The 25,300-nt window shown below is 37.2% G+C and overlaps 1 protein-coding gene and 1 non-coding gene across 2 annotated transcripts; one reads left to right on the top strand and one right to left on the bottom strand.

The window, feature by feature from the left end:
• Window positions 1–22,326: 22,326 nt before the first annotated feature.
• Window positions 22,327–22,518, bottom strand: LOC123834456 (keratin-associated protein 8-1). Its single transcript, XM_045863595.1, has one exon. The coding sequence runs from the start codon at window positions 22,516–22,518 to the stop codon at window positions 22,327–22,329; it is 192 nt and encodes a 63-aa protein (XP_045719551.1).
• Window positions 22,519–24,940: 2,422 nt separating this feature from the next.
• LOC123835057 (small nucleolar RNA SNORA29) lies at window positions 24,941–25,058 on the top strand. Its single transcript, XR_006788614.1, has one exon. It is a non-coding gene; the product is annotated as a small nucleolar RNA SNORA29 (small nucleolar RNA).
• The last annotated feature ends 242 nt before the right edge of the window (window positions 25,059–25,300 follow it).

Genomic DNA, 25,300 nt, shown 5'->3' with positions numbered 1-25,300 from the left:
GAATACCTCAAAAGAGCAGATAGTGTTTCACTATACAAAAACAAGAGCAGTTCAACTTACCTCTAGACTGCCTGTTAATAGCTGAAAATTAATATTTAGACAATAACTACAAATCTCAGTGATAAGCCTTACCAGGATATCCAATACCATCATTCTACTGGAATCATCACAGGACCAGGAAAGAAGAAAAGTTCAGAGATGCCAAGAGTAAGGTTGGAGTAGACATTGAGCCATTCAGAATTCCAGAAGGCCAAGCCAGGGCAAATTTTAAATTTATTCTGTATATACATTTTCTTCCTTGTTCTGTTACTTTTCATCTTAAAACATAATATCTGCTTATGTATGAGTGCAGGGCAATGTGTTCTCAAAGTACAATCTAGAACATACTACATCTTTCTGCCAGAATGAATTCCACCCTCTCATTCATACTCTTTTCTGTAAAATAACCTGTATCAACAACTTGACAAACTAAATATGATAACGTAAAGACTGTTGTGTGTATTGTGCTTTTCTCATGGGAATTAATATCACATGAATACCATAAGTTTTAGAAATAATACTGTCCCATGGGGCACTTGGGGGTATCAGTCAGTTAAGCAGCCGACTCTTGATTTCAGCTCAGTGCTCATGATCTCAGCATCAGGCTCCGCCCTGAGCATGGAGTCTGCTTAAGATCCTCTCTCTCCCACTCCTCTACCCCTCCTCCTGCTTTCTCTCCCTCTCTCTCTCTCTAAAATAAATGAAATCTAAATAATAATAATAATAATATTGTCCTCATACCCCCTAAAATTAACAGGAATGAATAAAAGGCCTTCATATATATATATGTTCTCTGAATGCACAAGGTTCTTCCCTTAATCAGTTATGTAATCTATAAACACTCAGGACCAAATCAGAAAATATAGTCTGAAATGATCAATTATCTGGCTGCTATTCATAGCCCATTGATGCTACATTTTAGGAGTATTTGTTATTCACTTATTCCTCTAGGTATTCAACCCTTAAAACAAATTTAAAAACCAGAAGACTAATAATTAAGGACTTCAATCTTTTACTGCTGATATTAACTGAGTATTAGCTATATTCTAGTATACACAACAAAATTTTCAGTTCTCTGGAGAATTTCTTAGGTAATGTTAAAGTTCTGGATCCAAAGGAGAGGTGTTACATTATTTCAGGACACAGGAATACTCCTTTATGTGTATCTTTGGTACCACTTTTAACCGACTAAGCCACCCAGATACCCCTCTTTGGTACCACTTTTAAACAGGAAACCACAAGCCCAAAATGGCATCTCTCAGGCCAAGTCACCAAATCCAGGGCTTAAGATATAACCTAATTGCCATTTCAACCTCTCCTGGAAATGTAGTCTTAACTGGTCAGTCAGGAATTTTCTGATCAGCACCAGTGAGATAATTTGTCCAATGGGCCCTGTCCATCCTCCAAAGGAAGATGAGGTCATCCACCCAATAAGATCCCCTATTCCTTCCCCATAAGAGAAGGTGACCTTACCTGGAACAATCCTTTCTTTTTTCTTTTCTTTTACTAATAACCTTCTTGCTCCACCCTCTTTCCTATAAAAATCTTCCATTTTTGTACAGCTCCTCAGAACTCCCCCTCTACTTTCTAGATGGGATGCTGCCAGATTCACAAATCGTTTAATAAAACCAATTAGATCTTCAAATTTACTCAGTTGAATTTTTGTCCTTTAACACCACACAGGTCAAAATACTTGACTGTTTTAACAGTGATCAAATAGAGAGGACACTGAGAGAATCACAATTTTCAAAGAAAGCCCAAAATCTAGACATAGATCTGAGCAGCTTTTCAGAACAGAAAAAAAAAAAAAAATTCTACCCAGATATGAACGTCTGAAAATTAAAAATCATAAGCAAACAAACAGAGGGCAAATTTAGGAAAGAGGTAAGCAAAACTGGCAGATAAACTATTCTGGGATCTAGCACATAGACATAAACCCAGGACCCAAACTGAAACAGAATTAAAAAAAAAAATACATAACAACAATAATAAAATAAAATCGACTCCCCAAAATCAGAAAGAAGAATCAACAACTGCTACCGTAGGTAGAGAGTAGGCAGTAAAGCTTCAGTAGGTGACTGATGTCATCCTTCTGTGACTGTCTCAAGTGACCTCAAGAGATAATCAAAAATGGGAAGAATCAGAAAACCGGTTGAGCAGAGGCATGCAGGCAATATTTCTTAACAATCAGATATGATAGAAACATAATGTATAAGGTGATCTAAGGGTCTGTCATGTGTCTATGTGGAAATCAGTGAACCTTAATTTTTACAAGTGTAAAAAAATGATACCTTATGCAATGCCAAGTATTTGGAGAACTGCTTGCAAGCACGTATACCCTTACCGCTTTTGCATATATAATCCCCTGTAGCTAAGGATTCTAGCTTCGGAGCAGTTCTTCAGGGCAATCTGAAATCCTGTCTCCTGGGCTGTAGACCTCAGTAAGACAACGACTAAAGCATTTCCTAATTTACTTTGAGGTTGGCTTTCTTTCAGAAGGCAATTGTGCTACTTAGAAAAATCAGCATAGAAAAATGACCCCTAACTTGAACTGAAGTGAACTATAAACTCCCTGACCCAAGCATAACACTCCATTAAGAGTAAAAGGGGCCTTTAAATGGAGAGTATCTGAAGAACTTCATTAAAATGTATTCCAGTCAATCCACTTTGGAGCAAAAAAGTCAGTTCAATGCTTGCATTTGGATTCGCAAGGACAACAAAGGAAATTAGTTGGAAATTAGTTACCAAAAATAATACAGGAATTGGTGCCAAGGTGTGAGCTGAGCAGGCAGATGAGATGACAAGTCATGGTGATCGAGGTATAGAAGCCCCCAGTCAAAAAGTGGCAGAGTCCGGTTAGTTGACCAGTATTTTCCACAGCAAGCTGGGCTCTTTCCATATCCCCAGCCAACAACATCCACATCTATATCCCCATCATTGGAAATAGCGGCAGCCATAACCATACCCATAGCTAGAGCCCAAGTTGTAACCCAGGTCTCCAAAGATACCATATCCAGAGTCACAAGGTCCAGAAACACCTGGGGGGCGGGGGGGCAGGAACCAGCCAAAATGGTAGTTGCTGTAATATAACATATTAGAATTAAGGGCATCCTCTGAGATCCAAGAGCGAGTAATCCAAATTAGTCTAGCCCAATCTCCATGATCCACAGGTCCATTTATATCCACCTAGCAGAGGGTGGGATACTGCAAGTAAATTCCTGACTCATATTCTATTAAGAGATTTAAAGAGAATAATAAACCTCATTAATCTGTTGTCCTCTTACAGAAGATGTGACGTTATATTCTTTAAAGACACTTAAATATGTTTTGAGGTTAAGTCAAAATTCCCCAAACCTTCCTCAACGTATAATCTACACCAAGAAATGACAATCTTTAATTTGTGGCCCCAGATCTAAAGCTCTAAAACCAGGCTGTGTTCTATTCAAAAATCCTGAAATTTCTTGATCTTCTAATAAGATCTCATATCCCCTCTCAAAATTTGACAAGCTGAAACTTCCCCAGAAACTAGGCGGTCTCTGAACAAACCTCACTTAATTAAGATGTTGCCTCTCCCAACGTAGGGCTTTAGCTATGGCTGGCACACACGTACACTCCCACTAGGAAGCTGAATGACCAACAGGACACGTCCAAATGTAACAATTGCCCACAAATATTATCCGGAGAGACTGACAGACCCCAGGCAAGGTAACTGTCAACATTAACTAACACAATAGACCTGTCGCCATGTGTGCTATTTCTCTTAACAAGCATCAGGTGGCAAATTCACTTGCTTTTCAGGACGTTTCAGTGTTTTAATGACTACTTTTGCTCAGTAGGGATCATATTAAACTTTTATAGCTGCTGGTCCCCAAATAGAGACACCAAGGTCCCGCTCAAGAAGCACATTTGAAAATGAAGCCTCTTCTACATTTTGATTTGTCATCACAACAGTAAAGCAACATAAACACACCTTATCTATTCAATAGGTCTCTGGACAGGACCTCAACACCTACAGAAATTCCATCCTGGCTCCAGAGTTCTACTTTTCTATTTGTTTCAATATTATGCTGAGAACCACAAAGGGCTGACGTATTCACAGAAAATCACCGAAGTGCAGGCACAACCAAGAAATACTCTGAATTGCTGTGCAAACATAAGGTAAGCTCTTTTGCTCTCACAAATAGAAGTTTAGAAAGTAAACGGGAATCACTATTACGTAATTCAGTAAAAAAAGGAAAGTCCTTTTACTTTCAAGGCAAAATTAGAGCCAATGGTAGCGTTTCACATAGTATCTGCTAACAAAAATCATATGCCAGAAACCCAGGCATATGACAGGGTAGTTGTGACCGTCAAAAAGAAGGTTAGAACTCTATGAAGATCAATAGGATTAGATAAACCTTAAAGACAGGGTTTATCCGGAATATCCGAATACAAGATTATAAGGAACAACACATTGGCAAGTGTCAGACTGTGATCATCCTCAATATTGTCACTAACACTTTTTTGCTTTCATGCCCAATCCTGCCCCTTGTTAGGATTTATCGCTGTTCACGTCCGTGGAGTAGTGTTTAACCTGGGTGGCACGTTGGCCTGAATGCTGGCCTCACCATTTTATTGACTGACAAAACAATGCTTAGCTCAACCAACCAGTCAATTTACAGGAAAGATCACTGCCATTTTATCACCTTCTCTTTTTATCCTATTGATAATTGTATGGTTTTATTTTTTTCCCTTTAGTTGAGTTGTGACATGGGTCATGAGAAGTGGCAAGAATCTTAGAGAAACAGAATTTTAAAAAAAAAGAAAGAAAGAAAAGAAAAGAAAAAATATTATCAAAAAAAATTAAAAATCCAGCATGTAAAAAAGAACACAAATATATTCATAAATGTGATATTCTAGAAGAAAAAAAATCACAAGAATCTGTCCTTCATGATCTACCTGGTAATAAAATTTTCTCTTAAAAACTATTTCCAGGCCAGTACCGATAAGAAGAGAATCTTGAAAGCTTTCCCAGAGGGGAGGAAAAAAGTGTGCATACAAAGGGAAAGGAGAAACTTTCCTCAGTCCAAGGTTCTAGCTGGAATAAGAACTAAGTTGACATGAGACAGAATAACAGGAGGAAAAAAAAGTTTAATTACCTGTCCACAGAGTTCCAGTAACGAAGTTGAGACCCAAAGAAATTATCAAGGCAGGCAGTGTAAATACAACTTTTCAGACAAGGTGATGATACATCTGTGAGGAATTGCCAGGACAAGGAAAACTTAACTTTGGGATCTTCGGGTAGGAAGGAATTCTAAACAGAATTTGAACTGGCGTAGTAAATTAATAAAAAGCAACAAACATTATTTACATAGCCTTCTCAGCTTTAAATTTCCTATATCTGGTGATAAGGATAAATCTTTACCTCCTGATACAGGGAGCGTGCCTTTCACATGGGAGACTTATTTCCTGCTTTCAGAGGAACAGAGGATCTGAAAAAACACAGACTGTGTCTTATCTGTTATGTAAAATAATCAAGATGCCAAAGTGGCACATTATGGGGTGGACCGCCCCTGGTCCCTACAATGCAAAGGACTAGACATCAGAGTGCTTTAGATATCTCCAAAGCAAAATTGAAAGCCAGAAGAAAAATGAAGCAAGGTTTTCAGTAAAATGAAAGAAAATTATTTCTAATCTAGAAAACCAGTCAATTTACAAACTATCTGGGTAAAATAAAATATTTTCAGACATGCAGGATCTCAGAAAGTTTACCTAAAGACCCACTAGCTCAGAAAACAGCTGGGGGATGTATTCTGCCAGACACCCAGAGATCCAAACATGGATCCAGGCAATAAGTGATGTGAAAAGTGGGGGGTAAGGGAATTTGAGCTATGCTGTCAGCCCAGAGGCAGCAGAAGACAGAGAGTTCCAAGAGAAATATTTCTAGGGTGAAAAGGGAACCGATGGGTTTCTGATGTGTGCAAACCTATGGAAAGGAATTTTACAGTTCTGTCAAAGAGATCGGAGGGTTTGTTTGTGGTAAATTTAGGCAGTTCATTTATTCCTGGAGAGAAAACGCAGTTCTGACACACCATGGATTTAGGGTAAATGTTGTTTAAGTAGTCAGGCTAGTGCAAATACTAGGGTGCTATAACCATCTGGACCATCTGGGAAGGTTGAGAGGGGAAAAGTATGGGTGTCCTGGATGAAGTATATATAAAAGAAGTAAATTCTCAGGGTGCCTGGATGGCTCAGTCAGTTAAGCGTCTGCCTTCAGCTCAGGTCCTTATCTCAGAGTCCTGGGATGGAGCCCGGAGTCAGACTCCCTGCTTAATGGGAAGTTTGCTTCTCCCTCTCCCTCTGCTGCTCCCCCTGCTTGCACTTTCTCTCAAATAATAACAAATAAAATAAAATCTTTAAAAAAAGTAAATCCCTTCTCACATAATAGGAAGCCTATAAATTATATGCAAAATTGAGAAAACAAAAAATGCAGACAGAATAAAATTATTAGGTAGACATGATTAAGTGTGAAAAAAATGTCTGATGTGCTTGAAGATAGTTATCACTGGGTAGAAGATATAGAAGGTAGGAAGGGGTAGGTCATTTTTGCTACCTGTTTTTTTGGTACAAGTTTCTTTTGAAACATCCATGGAACTATGATCATTTTTATAGTTAACTAATAGTTAGATAAGATAATTTTAACTACAGGCACCTGGGTGGCTCAGTCATTAAGTGTCTGCCTTCGGCTCAGGTCATGGTCCCAGGGTCTTGGGATCGAGCCCCACATCGGGCTCTCTGCTCGGCGGGAAGCCTGCTTCTCCCTCTCCCACTCCCCCTGCTTGTGTTCCCTCTCTCGCTGTGTCTCTCTCTGTCAAAAAAATAAATAAAATCTTAAAAAAAAAAAAAAAAAGATAATTTTAACTAATAATAAATGCTATAAACAGAGTAATTGAGTTAGGGGCTTCAGGAAAATTCTCTTCAGGGTCCTATAGGGCATAGTAAGGAATAAGGAACGTAATAGCCTGACATTAGACGATAACATGTGTCCTGAACCCTAAAAATATTTCTGACCTTTGATTTAGTGTGTTGGCTCTAATTGGAGTTCTAAAGGAAATCATTAAAATGGGAATAGTGATACTTAGTGATGTTGATTAAAACACTACTGCAAGTGGTGAGCATTCAAAAATACTCTTAAATATGTAAAACTGAGATTAAATAATTTAAATATGCTGTATTTATGTAGAGAAATATGATGCATTCATTTTGAAATTGTTTTCAAATAATTTTTAATTACATAGGAGAGCATTCAAAATAATCACACTTTATTTTATTTTATTTTTTTAAAGATTTTATTTTATTTATTTGACAGAGAGAGACAGCGAGAGAGGGAACACAAGCAGGGGGAGTGGGAGAGGGAGAAGCAGGCTTCCCGCAGAGCAGGGAGCCTGATGTGGGGCTCAATCCCAGGACCCTGGGATCATGACCTGAGCCGAAGGCAGACGCTTAGCGACTGAGCCACTCAGGCGCCCCAATAATCACACTTTAAAAGATAAAAAAATGTATTTTACTTTCAGTTACTAAGGGGCTATTAGTTACTCCTGATTAATGGATAATATTAAGTTATTTTCTGTACTGTTTTCAATGAACAATTATTCATTAAAAAAATAGAATATTTGGGGGCAGGGAGCCTGCTTCTCCCTCTCCTCCCTGCTTGTGCTCTCTCTCACTATCTTTGTCTCTCTCTCTTTATATAAATAAATAAAATCTTGAAAAAAAAATAGAATATTTTTATTTTTCTATGAAAGCAAATCACAAGCCATAGTCTTCTAGTCTTTTCCTATGGGGCTCAATTTCTTTCCCTTTTATAATTTGTAATGCTTCTCTCTAGACTCTTCCTCAATTTCCTACATTCTTAATGAAATTCAGATGATAACAGAATCAATATTTTAATATGGGTCTGGACAGTGCCATATAAAGGAAGGATTAATTATCACCTCCTACATGTCCTGCTTCTGTTAATTAACATTTGTATCAAGCTCTTTTTAATTACACATTACATTGCTGATTCATTCCTGATATATGACTTATTTGGTTTCTGTAGTAATTTCCTGAGCCAAGATTTTTCCATCTTTCCCTGGTACTGCCTTGCACTTGTCCCTTTGGTGACAGCTTTCCTTTATGCTCTTCACTTTCTTTGGGTCACCTTTGAAATTGATTTCACGAGTTTGGGAATACCACTTAATTGTGTGACCCTAAAAAGATGTAGTGAACACGTCGATTTCTTTATCTAGATTAGTGTTTCTTAAAAGGTAATTGTGACACCACTGCTTTACGATCATTTGGTGCTGGTTAAAACCACAGGTAAATAGACTGTGCCTCCGGACTACTGAACCAGAATCTATGGAGGTAGAACTCTGAAGTGTGTATCCTTTAACAGCTTGACTAGAGTGTCTATGCATGCTCAGATCCAAAAACCATGGAATCCAGGTTATTGTAAAATAAATTTTGTGTATGTTACATATCTGTCAAAGTTGATAAGACACTTAAGAAACTACCAGATTTCTTTTTTTTTTTTAAGATTTTCTTTAATTTGAGAGAGAGAGAGAGAACATGAGCACAAGGAGGAGACTTCCCTCTGAGCAGGAAGCCTTATGTGGGCCTCCATCCCACGACCTTGGGATCATGACCTGAGCCAAAGGCAACCACTTAACTGACTGAGCCATCCAGGTGCCCCGAGAAACTACCAGATTTTCTATCCCCATATTTTTTTCTTCTTCAGTGACTAAGCCAGTCAACCTAGAAGTTCAGGCTTACCCCAAATTCTGGAAGGAATTCTGCTCTTAGCCTATTCTCAATCAAAGACGGATTCAAGAAGTTTAGCAAACCCCATATCAGACATACCAAAATAAGTCTGTTTCAAAGGTTATATACTGTATAATTCCATTTATATGACCTTATCAAAAAGACAAAACTATGACAGGAAACAGGTCAATGGTTGTCAAGAATTAGGGGAGAGAGTGTACCTAAAATCACTTCAGCATAACAGAATTTTTTGAGGTGATAGAATTGTTCTATATCCTGATTATCTTGATGATTACATAGGCTCATGCATGTTTTAAAACATGTACACAATTTTACTGTATCTTAATTAAAAAAAAAAAAACTTAAAATCTAGCTTGATAGACAATTGCCCTGAAGGCCTAAGAATGCTCCATTCATTTTGATGGTCCAAATTATATTATTAGATAAAGTGATATTTTTCATAGAGATTTAAATCTGTATTACATTGTTTTTCTACTTATAGAAATGCCTTATATGAGATTTTGCTTTGATGTTGCCACATAGGTTGACATTGAAGGGGATATAAGAAATAGAAACTCATTATAATGGTAATTATGAAAGTATTCTTACAGTGATATTTAATAGTAATGATGATTTAAAAAAAAAAAAAAAAGATTATTTAGGGCTGCCTGGGTGGCCTCATCGGTTGAGCATCAGGCTCTTGATTTTGGCTCAGGTCATGATCTCAGGGTCCTGAGATTGACCCCAGTGTGGAGCTCCATGTTCAGCGGGAATCTGCTTGAGAGTCTCTCTCTCCCTCTCCTTTTGCCCCTACCTCCTGCTCTCCTCTCTCAATCTCTCCCTCTCTCTTTCTAAAAATAAATCAATAAATCTTTTTAAAAAATTAAAAAAGATTATTTAGCATCAACAGCTAATTCAATGAAAGACCATGAGTGCACAATGCTAGGAACCCAGGGGGATACAAATATTATTTTGGAGACCTGGTTTTGCTCAGGTTTGATCCCCTAAAGCAGTGAATTTTTCTGCCATTTGTTTTCCATGTCCATTTTTAAGATGTCAACTTTGGTGATTCAGGAATAAACCAGAATGTGAAATACAACTCATTATAACAAAATTCACCTTTCTTGACCTTTTATGTTTAAAGGAGTTTAAAATGTATTTCTCATCTTCTTTCATGTAGTCAATTGAGAATACTCAAGAGAATAACGTTTTCTTAGCTGGCTATGTGAGGCAAATGCCACCCTAACATCATTGGAATTTACTTTAATTTACAATTTTGTCTTTCTGTTGGTAATTTTTTAACTATTAAACTCATATAACAGACTCAAGAAATTAACCACAAAAAGCAAACTGAAAACAGAATATCATGGACATAGAAAGGATGCAAATTTCAAGATAGCTTCTATCCATTGATTCTTCTAGTGAACATTGTAAGCATTGAGCCAGAATAAAGACAATAGGAAACTGGAAAGCATTCTTTAAAAGCTAAAAATCCTGGGGCACCTGGGTGGCTCAGTTGGTTGAGCATCTGATTCTTGATTTCAGCTCAGGTCATGATCTCAGGGTCATGGGATTGATTCTCTCTCTCCCTCTCCCCTCCACACTCACTCTCTTTCTCTCAAAAAAATAGGCTAAAAAGCCTTACTGAGGAACACAACACACTGGAGATCTGGAGATTAGCGAGGTTAGGGCTAATTTTAGTCCCCAGATTTCTTACTTGAGAGTATAATATGAATAGGAGGAAGGCAAGAGAGGCCCTGCAAACTCACCATGGATGGTCTACTTTTTCCTTAAATCAATATCCCTTTAGTAGATAGAATGCTTAAAATAGCAAAGTATTGTGTTCATTGCAAAATGCAGTTGAAAATACATCCACAAAGAATGAATCAAGAGAAAGGAGCAAAATTGAAAATCACATTTATAGCCTAAGTTAAGCATATTTATTAGAATAAGGAAGTCAATTTAAAAAAGGAAACCAGAATTTAGTGGGAAACCTGAAAATCAAATACTCTGGGGGAATTTAAAATAAGGTATAGCATTCTATCAAGGAAAATTAAGACTTCAATTAAAGTTCAACCCACAAAGTTCATGATCACTCTACTTTGCACAGTTCAATACATAGAGAATCTGAAGTTCACATTTTATCCTCAAGAAAGCTGTCCATAAAACATCGCTTCAGGTTTGGCTCCTGAGGATGCAGATTATGAAATAGTTCACATGGTCAGAGGTTATTTAATAGAGGTCAAATGTCCAATATCTTCTGTAGTCAAGTGGCCAGAAGCCACCATATCCATATCCAAAGCTATAACCCCCTGGGGAGTAGGTGTGGCCATAACCACAGCCAACACCTACCCCTAACAACTGCCTCAGTAAGATCCTGGGTAGATGCTCCCACAGAAGAAGCTAAAGGACACTTTGTTAGGAGATGACCATGTTTCCTGAGAATGACTTGTTCCATCTGCCCAAGGTCTTTCATACACCCCCACAGAAAATGCGCTAACAAATAGCTCCCTTGTTCCTTAGAGTCTTCATTGCTCCTTAAAATGATTTGAGGTTGATCAACGGCCTGTAATGAGTTTGCTCTTCTAATGGGGAAGCTACTGAAATGTCATCAGTCTTTAGTAAAAGGAGATTCCCAGTTTAACCATCAAAAATCAGGCTTCCAAACAATCAGAAATATTCTTACTGTATTATCTAACACTGCTTGTGAGATTACAGATATTTTCTGCTCTCAAAAAGGAATTATTACTACTATCTAAACTGTGGGGTTAAATAAAGATACCCAGAGATTCTTCTCTTAAGAAATTTTTAATACATGATTGAGCCCCTTATAGATGTTTCAAAACTAATGCAAATCTTCTGTTAATCATATCTCATGAGATCCAGAAGTGTTTATTTCTCATTAAGAATCTATTCCACAATGTAATTGCAAATATTTTGCATTCAGTTATCACTTGATATTTATCAATTATGAGGAAATATATTTTTATATTTATGAGCATTTAATCAGTTTTTGAGGATGGCCACTACCTTCCTTAACTTTTTAATGAATTTTCAGTTTCTTTACTGTTCCTCCTTTGTCATGGAATTATGAACCATGTTTAGGTTCTAAGTTTATTAAATAGCATTGATTCTAACCAAGATCTACCAAGCATGAGAAAATAATGAAAAGAATGGAATTTTTCACAGGATCAACCATGTGAGATAAAAGACAGATGTGGTTTCTCTCAATAATCTACCCTCAAGAAACATGACTTTGCATGACTAATTGTAAGCCAGCACTCAGAATGAGAAAAACTCATCAGAAATGTAACATTAACCTTTCAACCAAAACTTAAAGAATTTGTGAACCGACTCTACATCTTACATATATTTAAATCATTAAGCCAACCAGTTTTCACTTATTTAACTATTCCCTAGAATATAATCAATATTACTGGGAAAAGCCCCATGGGATTACTGAAATAGGAAAAAAAAATTAATTATAGTATCAAAGTCAACAAATTTAATAAAATAAAAATAATTCTCCAATTTTTACTTAATTCCCTATAATACCCCATTTTTTAGAAAAGTATAGCAGAAGATCGCATGGAGCTTGGTGTATATTTTAGAAAAGTTAATGAAAAGAATATATTCAGAATTCTAGTTAACCCTGGATTGCTCATGTTTAAATCCACCTTTGTATAGGGATCCAAATCACATCAAGAATCCTATTGGAGGGGCACTAGGGTGGCTCAGTCAGTTAAGCCTCTGCCTTCAGCTCAGGTCATGATCCCAGAGTCTTGGGATCAAGCCCCCTGAGGTGGTGGGCTTCCTGCTCAGCAGGGAGTCTTCTCCCTCTCTCACTGTCCCTCCCCGGCTCATGTTCTCTCTCTCTCTCTCGCTCTCTCAAATAAAAAAAAAAAAAATCTTTAAAAGAAAAAAGAATCCTATTGGGACTATATTTGATATGAGGTGGAAGAACAAAGTGTTGGCCTTCAAAGTTGAGAATATACCAATGTATTTCTTTACTTCCTTCAATAAAGTGTATAAAATGTCCAAGGATTTATCTAAACTTTGCATGGACTTGTCTGTATTTTGTTTTTATCACTTACTAGAATGTAATTTGGTCAATATGTAATAAAATAACAGGACCACAGTAGTAGAATCGAAGAATTGAATTCTGATCTGGTCTGAAATCTGCGTATTGTTTGCCTGACCTTTGACAGGCACGTTCTGTGCCTCAATCACAAAATTATAAAGAAGACATAAGTGTCTTTCCTAATTTAAGAGGTTTTATGACGTTCTGAGAAGGCAATGTACATGAATATACAGTGAAATAATAAGGTACAATACATATGTATATTAAAATCATTGGGTTTTTTTGTTTATTCCAAATCTAACTCTTAAAAGTGGTTAACTAGGGGCGCCTGGGTGGCTCAGATGGTTAAGCGTCTGCCTTCAGCTCAGGTCATGATCCCAGAGTCCTGGGATCAAGTCCCACATCGGGCTCCCTGCTAGGCGGGGAGCCTGCTTCTCCCTCTGCCTCTGCCTCTCTCTCTCTCTCTGACTCTCATGAATAAATAAATAAAACATTTAAAAAAATAAAATAAAAAAAAGTGGTTAACTAAATTTATTCTATATTAATTCGATGAACCAATGCACTTAATGTTCTAGAGCAGTATTTTACTGATGTGGCATACATCAGAATCTCTTAAATGGTTTGTTAAAACATATATTTATTGCTGATTCTGTAGATCTTGGAGGAAAAGAGGCAGAAGGCTTGAGAATTTGCCTTTCTAAAATGTTCCCAGAGTTAATGCTGATGCTGCTGGTTCAAAAACAACACTTTGAGAAACATGGTTCTAGAGATGAGATAAAATTAAATAGTATGAAAGAGAAATGTATGTTCATAACTACACGTGTTAATATATTTAATTTTTAAATGAATTTCAAATTGATTGGGTTTGTGATATATACTTCAATATAGACAGTCATTTTGTATTATTTGGGATCCAAAGTGAATTGGTTGGATTTTGTTACTGGACTTTGGATGTTACTCTGCAAACCAAGTTAACCCGAACATCACCAAGTCCCCACTTAAATTAGCCCAGATATTAGGACTAACATCTTCTGATAAAATATAAAAATCAATCTTCATTTTACTGGATTTAAAACATTGTTTTTTCATATAATGTAACTGAAATGAGACCCTCAGAAACATATTTAAACCACATGTCCTATATCAACTCAGGTAAGTTTTTGAGAAGAAAACAGAAGTGTCCTCAAGATGAACTACTGACAAATATGTTAAGGCAGAACATACTTCAAATAAGAATCACAAACCTAAATGATGAACTTCTGCAAAAGTTCAAAGATGTAAAGACTGAAGGCGTTGTGTACTAAAGTGAACCTGGTCCAGTGTATGCAGAAGCTGCATTTGGTCAAGCAGCATCTTGGGAGTCAAAGAAAGAATCAGATCGGAAACAAAAGAACAAAGTATCCCAGAAGTGCCAAGCTCTCAGACATGCAGATCAACCTGTAGACTCCTGTTGCCCAGTGTAACCAAGTGGTCAGTAACTACTACAGCCATAATCCAGGCCATAGCCCACAGGTAAGAAAGTACTACCATATACAGAGTCAGGTGGCCCAGGGAATACCCATAACTTCTCCAGTAGCCATTTGAGTCGAAGTCGTCAGGGAAGAAGTCACAATATATTGTCCAGGGATAAGGATTTGATCAGGCATCAAGGCTGATGGTTACAGCACGTAATGGGATCCTTCCTATGTGACTGGTATAACCTCAGTGGAGGACTATGATGAAGAAATGTACCTCCCTCATCAAGGGAATTAAAATTCTCATTAATCTCCTAGATCTCATTAGAAAAAGAAGAGATCCTCCTTAGTTTTTGAAAAAAGTTTGAGCTTGACTAACTGCCAAAAAGGAATTCTTCTTTATGGGTTTTGTCCCTGTAATGAGAAGTTACTCCTGTGTCTTCAAAGTCTTGTATTAAACCAGACTCAAATTTAAGCCTCCAGTTATCAGACTTCTCAACAACAAAAAACGTGCTGGCTGCAACACCAAACCATTCAGGAATTTACTGAATGTCCTCATGCTTCATAAAACCCTATATCGGCATTTGAGGTACAGATACTAAAGAGCTTGTTGATCTAACAAACCTTTCAAACTAGAAGCAAAGACAAGACAAATAAGCCTACCATCAAAATAAATATATGCAGCTAAATACCATAATTATAAAATGTTGAGTGGACACACTGGGGCAGGGATTACAGTAGGAGTTTGTGTACATATAAATTGGTACAGATGAATTAAGCCTTAAGGACCAGGACGAGTGTAGCATAGCACTCAGGTGACAATATCAAGTTTCTCTTGATGTTATAAATTACAAAAACAAAATTTGAAAGCAGATAAGGAATGCAGAGAGCTGAGATGTATTTTTAAAAAATTATTCATGATACTTATTAAAGATTGGAAGCCTGACTTTATTCAAGGGAAGCAACTATAGTATAGTAGTGTGAGTTTTATAATAGTGAAGAGAGATTGGGCTCAACTCCATATATTTCCATATAAGGAAAAGTGGGCTTTTATAGCCAAGGAACAAGGCAGGAGTCAGTGGATAGAAAATTATTAAGAGGAAGTATCAGGGATAAAGAGGAAGGGGATTGGTTTCAGGCTAAACCAATCTAACAGGATTCTTGCTGAAGGCAGGCCAGGGTGATCAGGTGTCACCCGGGAGATGGTGGAGGATGAGGAACCTGTTATGGAGGGTGATCAGATATTGAGGGTGGGGGTTGTGACTTAACTCACTTAGCAGGTTTCTTACTTAAATTTAACAATGCAGAGACAAATATGGAAGACCAAAAGTCAGAGCTTAGTTGAGAAGAGAGTTCAGAGGAGCCTGACTAGTTTGGTCAAGTTGAAAATCTTTGCCAGATGAACATGCCTCTTCCCCATCCCTTTATTGCCTTCTTCATTGGCCTTCTATCTCTGGACTGTGCAACTTTGAAGAGCTTACTCATCTCATTATTCTTAGGCAGAACATCAAATAATTTTTACATTTATGAAGAATTATACTGAAAAATACAATACTATATTTGAGTTCTCTAAAATTCTAAAAGACACAGTTGAATAAATGTCATTGACAGAGCTGGGGTAAGTGAAGCTGCTGCATGATGTTACTGCTTTATCCTTTTGGTAGATCCTAACCAAATGGCATTCACAGCCCTCTCCTCTATGTCAGGAGTGTTTCTGGGCTCAGAATCCACACGCTTATGAAATCTCTCTTGGATGTCGGGGGGGAAAAAAAGACAAAAAACAAAAATCAAAAACAAACAAAAAAACAAGCCAAATAGTACCATTTTCAGACTTGAACAAATGATTTTCAAAAGACTTTATTGCCATGGTTAGGGATTCTTTAGTTTAATTTGAAAAAAATAACATCTTGCCTTTTCATTCATAATGTATTTATTGGAGACTCAATATGAGCCCAATGCTGTGCTTTATTTTGGGACACTGTGGTGAACAGACAGTTAAGGTCTCTTCGTGGAGCACACAGTTCTACAGGACAAAATTGGAGTCAACTCTGGTTAGTAGGAGCAAGGCATCAAACACAGCTGATTAGAACCTTGCTCTGTCTCTCTCCAGCCTTGAGACATGAACACATCACTTGAACTTTCTGAATTTCAGCTTCCTCATGAAGGAAATAGAACCTGGAAGAAAACCAATCTCCTGAGGGTGTAAAGAGGAGTGATGATCTACCACAAGCCCAGGAACATACTAAATATTGGTTCTCTTTGCCTAATTATTTTTATCATCAAAATGACTGAAAAATCATACTCAAAATGATGGCCTCAGGTAAAATCTCAAATAAACCCATTCTAGAAGATTTTCAGTGTTGTAAAAAATCAATGGGATGAAAAATATGTTTACCAAACATTTAGCTCAAAAGTAGTTATGCTATTGTCGAGTACACAAGGTTGGTTGGTTGGTTGGTTGGTTGGTTGGTTGGTTGGTTGGTTGGTTGGTTTTAAGTGTGATTTACTTGCACATTTGCCATCAGAACCCATGAGTTGAACATGTCGATTGGGCAGCAGCTATTATATCCTGGCTAGCTCTGAGAAAGACCACCCTGTAGCTGAAGGAAAATTACGGGAAATCAAAAATCACCTCCATGTGAGTATGAAGCATTTCCAGTTTCTGCTTTGCTTTTGTGTCTGAAGCTTTGGGCAAAAGAGCAGGCAAACCTTTCTCTGAGTAAGAAAAAAAGAATTTAACTTTTAAAATTTTTATCAAATGCCAGTGTCATCCATTTATTCTTCATTGTTTTATGTTTATGTTTCCTTTGTATCTTCAATAAGTAAAGAAAAACTCTAACTTGTAAGGTATCTGATAGTCTTTCTTAGGTGTCTACTGTGACTGAAAGCCCTTGCGGGGGAGGGTTCTGGAAGGCAGGGCCAGTGTGAATCTCTGAAAATGATGATTTATTTTGACTGTAAGATTTCTCTGTACTGGGAAGGTGCTTCTCTTGATCTCTCTTCTTGCTGAGAATCTGCTCATAAATCTGCTTAAAAATTAACCCTGCTTGGGGCGCCTGGGTGGCTCAGTTGGTAAAGCGACTGCCTTCGGCTCAGGTCATGATCCTGGAGTCCCGGGATCGAGTCCCGCATTGGGCTCCCTGCTCGGCAGGGAGTCTGCTTCTCCCTCTGACCCTCCCCCTCTCATGCTCTCTCATTCTCACTGTCAAATAAATAAATAAAATCTTTAAAAAAAAATTAGCCCTGCTTTAATATGATCTATGGAAATAGAAGAGAATCCTGTGATTCTCTAAGAAGTAAGAAACTTAAGAACAAAGGAATAGAACAAAAAGCAAGAAAATGTAGGCAAAAGAAAAATGGGAGTGATGGAGAATCATCTGGTCACTTCTCATATGCAAGAACAGTGTAAATACGGCATAGGATCTCCTACATATATTAGACTTGCTCTTCACATTCTTGATGGTCATAACTTCATAGCCAACATTTTCATTGGATAGGGTCATCAAATACTGTGCTCACATAAGGTGTAACATCTGGAGAGCATTTCTCTACCGACCATGTGATGAGGGCACCTATTAGATACCTTCAAAATAGCCTTTAGAGAGTATTTGGGAAATGTTGAACAGGATATCACATAACACATTTTCTATCAAAGTTAGCCTCAGAAAATTCTTTGGAACTCTAAACCTTTCCTGTGAACCAAATGGGTAAATATACATTAGCATTCATATATTTAGCTACAACTAATGAATCATTGTTTCTGAGTAATTAAGGAACAGAGAGCATAATGATTAGAACAGAAGGCTTAGGAGAGTGGACAGGAAGCCTGAAACCAGGTGGTGGGTGCTATGAAAGACTTAAGAATATATTTTTTTATACACAGAATGTAAAAATGCTCTAAATAAAATTTTTAAGAAACTTGTAGCATTTGATATCCCTCCTTTATGGAGATGGAAACAAGTCATTAAGAAAATGGTAAACAGAGTAGAAATAACACTGCCCTCTGCATTCAAGTGAGGGCGATGCAATGCAGTTTTGTCTGTGCAGCACTTAGTTGCAGACTCATAATTCAAGGAGTACTTCAGAATATCCTCTACCATGCCTTTCTTCTGGGAAGAATTACTCTGAACCATCCTAAAATGTGAAGGCAAATCTTTCTTTCTTTGTCTCCCTCTCTCTTTTTCTCTTCTTCTGTAGATAAAATTCCTTTAATATTCAAATCACCTTTCTGGGTTCTACTGGCTCTATTCAGCAGGGAAATCTTAAATATACATAACTTAGTTTTTCAGATAATTAGGAGCAATAAACAATTAATGGGAAGGTAGTAAAGAAAAACAGTACTTTTCTTCATGTGTGACCTGAGATGAATCCAAGTCATCGAATGTGCAGACATTAGACTTCCAATCCACAAATGGCTATGAATTAAAGAAGAGTTATCGGATATTAGCAAATGGATGTTTAACATCTTTTTCATGTTTATTGAAGAAATTCGTGAGATAATCCTGTCATATTTATTGAGTTTCTACTATGTGCAGGGCACTAGACTTGGCTCAGCTCAATACCAAAACTGATGTACAATTAGAAACAAATACCTAGGAGCACCTGGGTGGCTCAGTCAGTTAAGCGACCAATTCTTGATTTCAGCTCAGGTCATGATCTCATGGGTCCTGAGATCAAGCCCCATGTTAGGGACTTGACATTACATCCAGGCTCAACATGGAGCCTGCTTAAGATTCTCTCTCATTCACTCTCTGCCCCTCCCCACTGCTCACTCCCTCTCTCTAAAAAAAAAAAAAAAGAAAAAGAAAAAAAAAGAAACAAAGAGCTAACTCCACCCCTATAGACCCCAGCTGAGCCCAGATGTAGCATCAATTGTTCTTCCTACTCTTCTTTTTCACTGTATCTATAAAATGTTATTTATTCTGTTTTTATTCTTATGAATCCAACATAAATGTAGATGAAACATCTTAGTTCCCAGTTTCAAAATAAATAGAAGAAGCTGAAAAGGATGGGATATGAAACCCATAAGAAAGGACCTGTAATTGTTCCAAATTGGTGGCACAAAGGTAAGTTACTCAGGGATATTTGTTTAAATACAAATTCCCAGACCCTGTAGGAGATATTCCCATCAGAAGGGAGGTGGAGAGGAGGAACTGAGTATATGCATTTTTTTAAAAACTATAGGTAATAGAAGTGAATTACAGTTAAAAATCACTGAATGATATCAAGTAATGTAGAATATTATCATATTATATAGGAAAATATGAGTTTATAAAATCATCAAATAATACACTTTCTCCTTTAAGCAGAGCACGGCCTCAGAACCTTCAGCCCCAGTATGGTGATTGAAAGGTGACAAGCATAGATGTACTTCAGTGCCCATCTCCTACATCTTTGGATGTAAAGGACTTCTTTCTTTGTCCTTAGCTGGTGATGTAAAGGATTTTCCTTTTTCAAGATTTAGCTACCTAAGGATAGATAGATGATTGATAGATAGATGATAGATAGATAATAAATAAGAGTGTGTGTGTGTGTGTGTAAGTAATGGCCCTGAAACAGTGCTTCTTACAATGTGGAACTTAGACCACCTGAGCTAGAAGCCTTGGGGTACTTCTAAAAACTTTAGATTTCTGGTTCATCCATGTTGTTACAAATGACAAGATTTCCTTCTTTTTTAAGGCTGAATAATATTCCATTGTATATATACTACATTTTCTTTATCCATTCATCTGTCCATGAAGAGATACTGTTTCCATATCTAAGCTACTATAAATAATGCTGCAATGAACATGGGAGTAGAGATCTCTCTCTGAGATAATGATTTCATTTCCTATGGGTATATACCCAGAAGAAGGATTGCTGGATCATATGGTAGATCTATTTTTAATTTTTTGAGAAATCTCCATATTGTTTTCTGTAGTGGTTGAGCCAATTTATATATCCCTACAAACACTGTATGAGGGTTCTCTTTTCTCCACATCCTTACCAATACTTATCTCTTATCTTTTTGATAAGAGCCATTCTAACACATGTAAGATGATAATTCATTATGTTTTGGTTTGTATTTCCCTAATGACTAATGATGTTGAGCTCCCTTTCATATACCTGAAATAAAAATCCTAACCAGATGAGGTGGTGAATAAGATGTTAATTAGCTTAACTGTGGTTATCATTTCACAATGTCTACACATATCAAAACATTCTGTTGTACACCTTAAATCTATACAATTTTTATTTGTCAGTTATACCTCAATTAAGTTGAAAAAAATTTGTATTTCTGGACCATACCTCAGATGTACCAAATCAAATTCCTAGAGGCAAGGCATAACAACTTACACTTTAGGCCAGCTCCCAGGTGATTCCCCTGCACACCACAGTTTCAGAAATACTGTAAGATACCTCTCTGAGGTCTCTTCAAACACAAATTTTATATAACTCAGTCATCATTCTAGAACGATGAAATAGACATCTTCTAGTTTCAACCTGACCCTGTAATTCCCGAAAAATCCCTCTTTTCTTTTCCTCTTCTAACCCTATTCTAACTTGTGTGTTTGGTTAAATTACAATTCTCAGCATGAATTAATATGTGGCTGCTAGAAAGTTTCAAATTGAAGATTTTATTGGCTATCACAATAGTCTACCGGGAAAGAATCTACTAAGTAAATCCTTGAACAAGATGTTTTTGAATTTTTTTTAAAAGGTATCTGTTGGATGAAATATGGTGGAGAAAATACTCTCTTCTAAAATAATCTCTCCAAATAGCCTTTACCTTTTTAGCTACAAGGTGAATCAGAGGCAATATAGCTATGTACAGATATTCAGTAAAAGAGCAAGGTTAAGCCAAATCCTGCTGTCACCAAGAATATTTGTACTATACATAAAATGTTTTCAACAGGAAGACTGAGACATTTTTGACTTGGCTTATGAAAGGAATATAGCTCTTTTCGCTAAAGGAACACAGAGAAAGTCTATCTTCAGAAACACGTCTTTATAGTTACTTTTTCCCCATGTTTATGAAAAGTTACTCATATCTTTAAAGAGTAGAATTCACTACCTGGTATCGATTGTACAAAGATTAAGAAGCTTTCCATCCTTGTTTCTAACCTGGAGTTTCTAAGCTGTAAAATAAATACCATAGGAGTTTTGATATAAGGGAATAATCCCTTCTCCTAAAAGACTCTCAGGCTCCTAAAATATGTCTATAGCTATTCTATTACTTGAGACCTCAGAATCTTTTAGTAGGGAACATGGTATTTTATTCTACATTCTTTCATCCTTCAGAGAGGGAACACAGTGAGTTTCATTTGCACTAATATGGAAAAAACTGGAAAAAAATATGGAAACAATGTTGGATTTCCTTGAGGAGGGGAAGGAGCGATGAGATGAGAAACACCAAGCACTGAGTGGTGTCCCATTGGCCCAAGGATTGGAGGTAGATGCCAGAGGTAAAAGGTGAAGAGAGACTTTTTTTTCCCTTTACAAGTAGCCCCTTCTTGCCTGTTTATCACACCAGATCAAGGATCATTTGCTTTCTTGTTGCCCCTAAAGCCCACATGAGAAAAATAAATCCACTTCCCTCCCCACTCAATGTAACAGAAAATACGCACACACCAAGAAAGGAAACTGCTCAGGTGAGAGTATTATGCTGATTGAGACAAGTTTATTGAGAATTCAACACACACATCCACAACTTTATCAAGAGTCGTGAGCTTGGTGAAAAATTCAGAAGAAATACATGTTTGGGCATCAAGTTTCTGAAAATGTCTCAAAGAACATCATCCAGGGAAGGCAGCTGGAGGCATCATCTGGTTTTTCATTTTCTTCCCTCTGGACTCTGGCGCTAGGTCTGAGAAGCAGCAACTGGGAGGTGAAGGAGCAAAGGAGGACTAAGGAAGGAAGTAACGGAGGGACGTGGAGGGGCGCCTCTCAGCCTTGGGAGAGAAGATTCTACGCCTCAGCAATTTCAGCAAATCAGTAGAGATCAAATGGCCAGTATCTTCTGTAGCCGAAGGTCCTACAGCCATTGTAGCCATAACCAAAGCCGTAGCCCACTGGGGAGAAGGTGCTGCCGTAGCCACAGCCCACGCTGTACCCCAGGGGGTAGCCGTAGCTGCCCCAGTAGCAACCTGGGAAGACGGCGCCGGAGAAGGTGTTGCAGTACATGGTGTCAGGAGTGGAAGGCTCAGGAAGCAGGGGAATGTGTCTCCTCTGTGTGATGAGTCCTCCGTCTCGGAACCTTCTTTATATACCCTGGCTGTGGGATGTGGTTAAAAACACAAGGGCCTCAGCTTCATTCCTGACACCATTTTTCATTCTTGAGACCACAAAAAGCTCATTAATTTGATTTGCTCTTGTGTTAGATGTCTTTACAGCCAATTAAGGAAGCTCTCACGTCATAGAATACAAGGATAGGATCCCTTCAAACAAAGTGTGTCCCTCACTAAAAATGTATTGCAGTGACTTCAAAGCCCTGGCTCCTATAGACCCTAGATGTAATTCTTTGTAAGCAGGCTTTATAAAACCAAGAAATGTTCTGAGGTTGTTAACTCTTATTCAGTCCTCTTGCTCATTGAATTTCCACAACACACGGGGTAGAATTCAATAAATACGTGTTGGAATAAATTAATAAATGAAGTAATAATACATAATGAGTCCAACTAAAACTCGAGGTATTTCTTAGTATTCACTTGGTTAAAGAATTCTCTTTTTGGTAGTGTGTAAGACAAAGAGGCCATAGGGCTCATAGAAAAGCCTCCTTTTTAATTTTTTCTCTATGTATAGCTACTCTGTCTTAAAAACTGGTTAAAAATTTAATCTTAATTATAATCCCCACCTGAACTGTATCTAACATCACATTTTGAGACCACTGCCTGAACTAATAATCTTATAATTGTAAAAAAAAAAAAATGGAGTTTTTTAAATTTCTTAAAAGATGTATTTATTTTAGAGAGAGAGAAAAAGAGAGAGCTCACAAGTGAGCTGGGGGAGGGACAGAGGGAGAGAGAGAATCCTGAAGCAGAGTTCATGCTAAGCTGGGAGTGCAGAGCCCAATGTGGAAATTAATGTGGGGCTTGATCTCAGGACCCTGAGATCATGACCTGAGCCAAAACCAAGAGCCAGCCACTTAACCAACTATCCACCCAAGCACCCCTTGAAATGAATGGTTAAATAAATATGATTTATTTTTAAAACAAATATTGAAAATAATAATGAAGTAAAAAACAGAAAAATGAATGGCAAATTTTATCCTGAAATGTGTTTTTTTTTTTGCTGGATCTAATAAAAAGCAGATTATCTGACAAATATGACAATCTTGTGAAGGTGGCATATTAAGTCAACATTTCCTCCCAGGAGCAGGAAGGAAAGTCATTCCTCTCTAAATAGAAATTTAGTTCTCAAGTAGGAGTGAAAGAAGGGACAAGATTGATCAAAACTACTTTGGGTCATGAAAGACCTAATAAACTATTCCAGATATTTGCATTGAGATTGCCCATAATGGCACTTGGTAGAAAACTTACAGAATATACAGCAGAAGAGGACACACAGCACAGAAACAGAAAGGCACAGAGCTATAACGAATCATTCTTAGAAGACCATGGAAAGAATATGTATTACATACTGGACCCCAAAATTTTATTGTAGATCCCAGAGGTAGCTTTCCTCCCTGTCACCAGCAACAAAGACCTAAATTTCTAGGAGTACAAAGAAGTCACAGGTTGAATCCAAAGGCAAGGTGCGACACCTGGAAAAATACAAAACTATGCCAGCATTCTAACCACTAATTGATTAATTACAGGAGAGGCATTTTTGAAAATACATGGTGCTGCACTACCATCTTTCTTCAAGAACAAAGTACCATGACCACCTAGGGTGATTCAGCAGTTAAAATTCAAACACTTCATGTGACTTACAGCTAAATAAGTTCAGGGAATTAAAATTAGCTTTGCTCCCAAAATATAAAGGTATTCAAGAGCGGGTCCTTCCCTGAAAGTCACAGAATGATTTACACTATCTTTCTACTCTCATCATATTGCTCTACTCCATAAAGAAAACCAAAAAAAAAAAAAGAAAAGAAAAAGAAAGAAGGAAAGAAATGATAACCTTAGAGAAAAAGAAAAAGGAAACAAAAAATAGCATTATACAATGGGATGGAAGAAAAGATTTGCCAAAGTTCAATTATGATGCTCTGTTGAAATAAATTCTCCCTTCACCTGCTTACCCAATCTGGCAAGATACTAGCTATGCCCTCCCAGGCACAATACCGAGCTCTGTATCTGAGTAGTAATGATGAATAAAAATTAAAATATGCCATCTTTTTAAAAACTTAGGACCTTGAGGTGCCTGGGTGGCAGTTAGGTCCTGGGATCCAGCCCTGCTCAGCAGGGAGTCTGCTTCTTCCTCTCTTTCTGCCCCTCCCTACTTCTTGTGTGCTCACTTTCTCTAGTCTCTCTCTCTCAAATAAATAAATAAAATATTTTTAAAATTAAAAAAATAAAAACTTAGGCCCCATTTATAGCAAATATCCTGAATTTTCTCTAGAAAGTCTACAAAGAAGTCCTAACACAAGAAAGTTTTAGGGAGACACATTATCAGCAAGTCATTTAAAAACATAACTAATTTGGTATAGATTAAAATTGCTGTGATCTGAAGAGGGAGGATTTATTTGTGTCCTCCTCCTCTATGAAGTGGCTGAACAGGAAATAAAATAAAATAAAATGAAAATGAAAAATAACAAAACTAATAGCTAGCTCAATCCTGCATTGGTTCTATGAAAACTATATTCTGACATACGTATATCTAGGGAAGATCTAGGTTTTGTAAAGTATGCAGTTTATACAATGTTGAGAACCCTCTTTATGATAAAGAACATAACAAAAATGTAAAATTTAGTAAAAAATTAAACATTTGTTAAATGCTAAAAGAAATCACAAAAATTAAACACTAA

Source organism: Mirounga angustirostris, unplaced genomic scaffold, assembly GCF_029215605.1.
Source record: "Mirounga angustirostris isolate CCGP_5_RB_7025 unplaced genomic scaffold, mMirAng1.0.hap1 SCAF_1, whole genome shotgun sequence".
NCBI classification, from domain to species: domain Eukaryota; kingdom Metazoa; phylum Chordata; class Mammalia; order Carnivora; family Phocidae; genus Mirounga; species Mirounga angustirostris.
The sequence above is the reverse complement of the archived record's forward strand: the minus strand, read 5'-3'. Positions and strand labels throughout refer to the sequence as shown.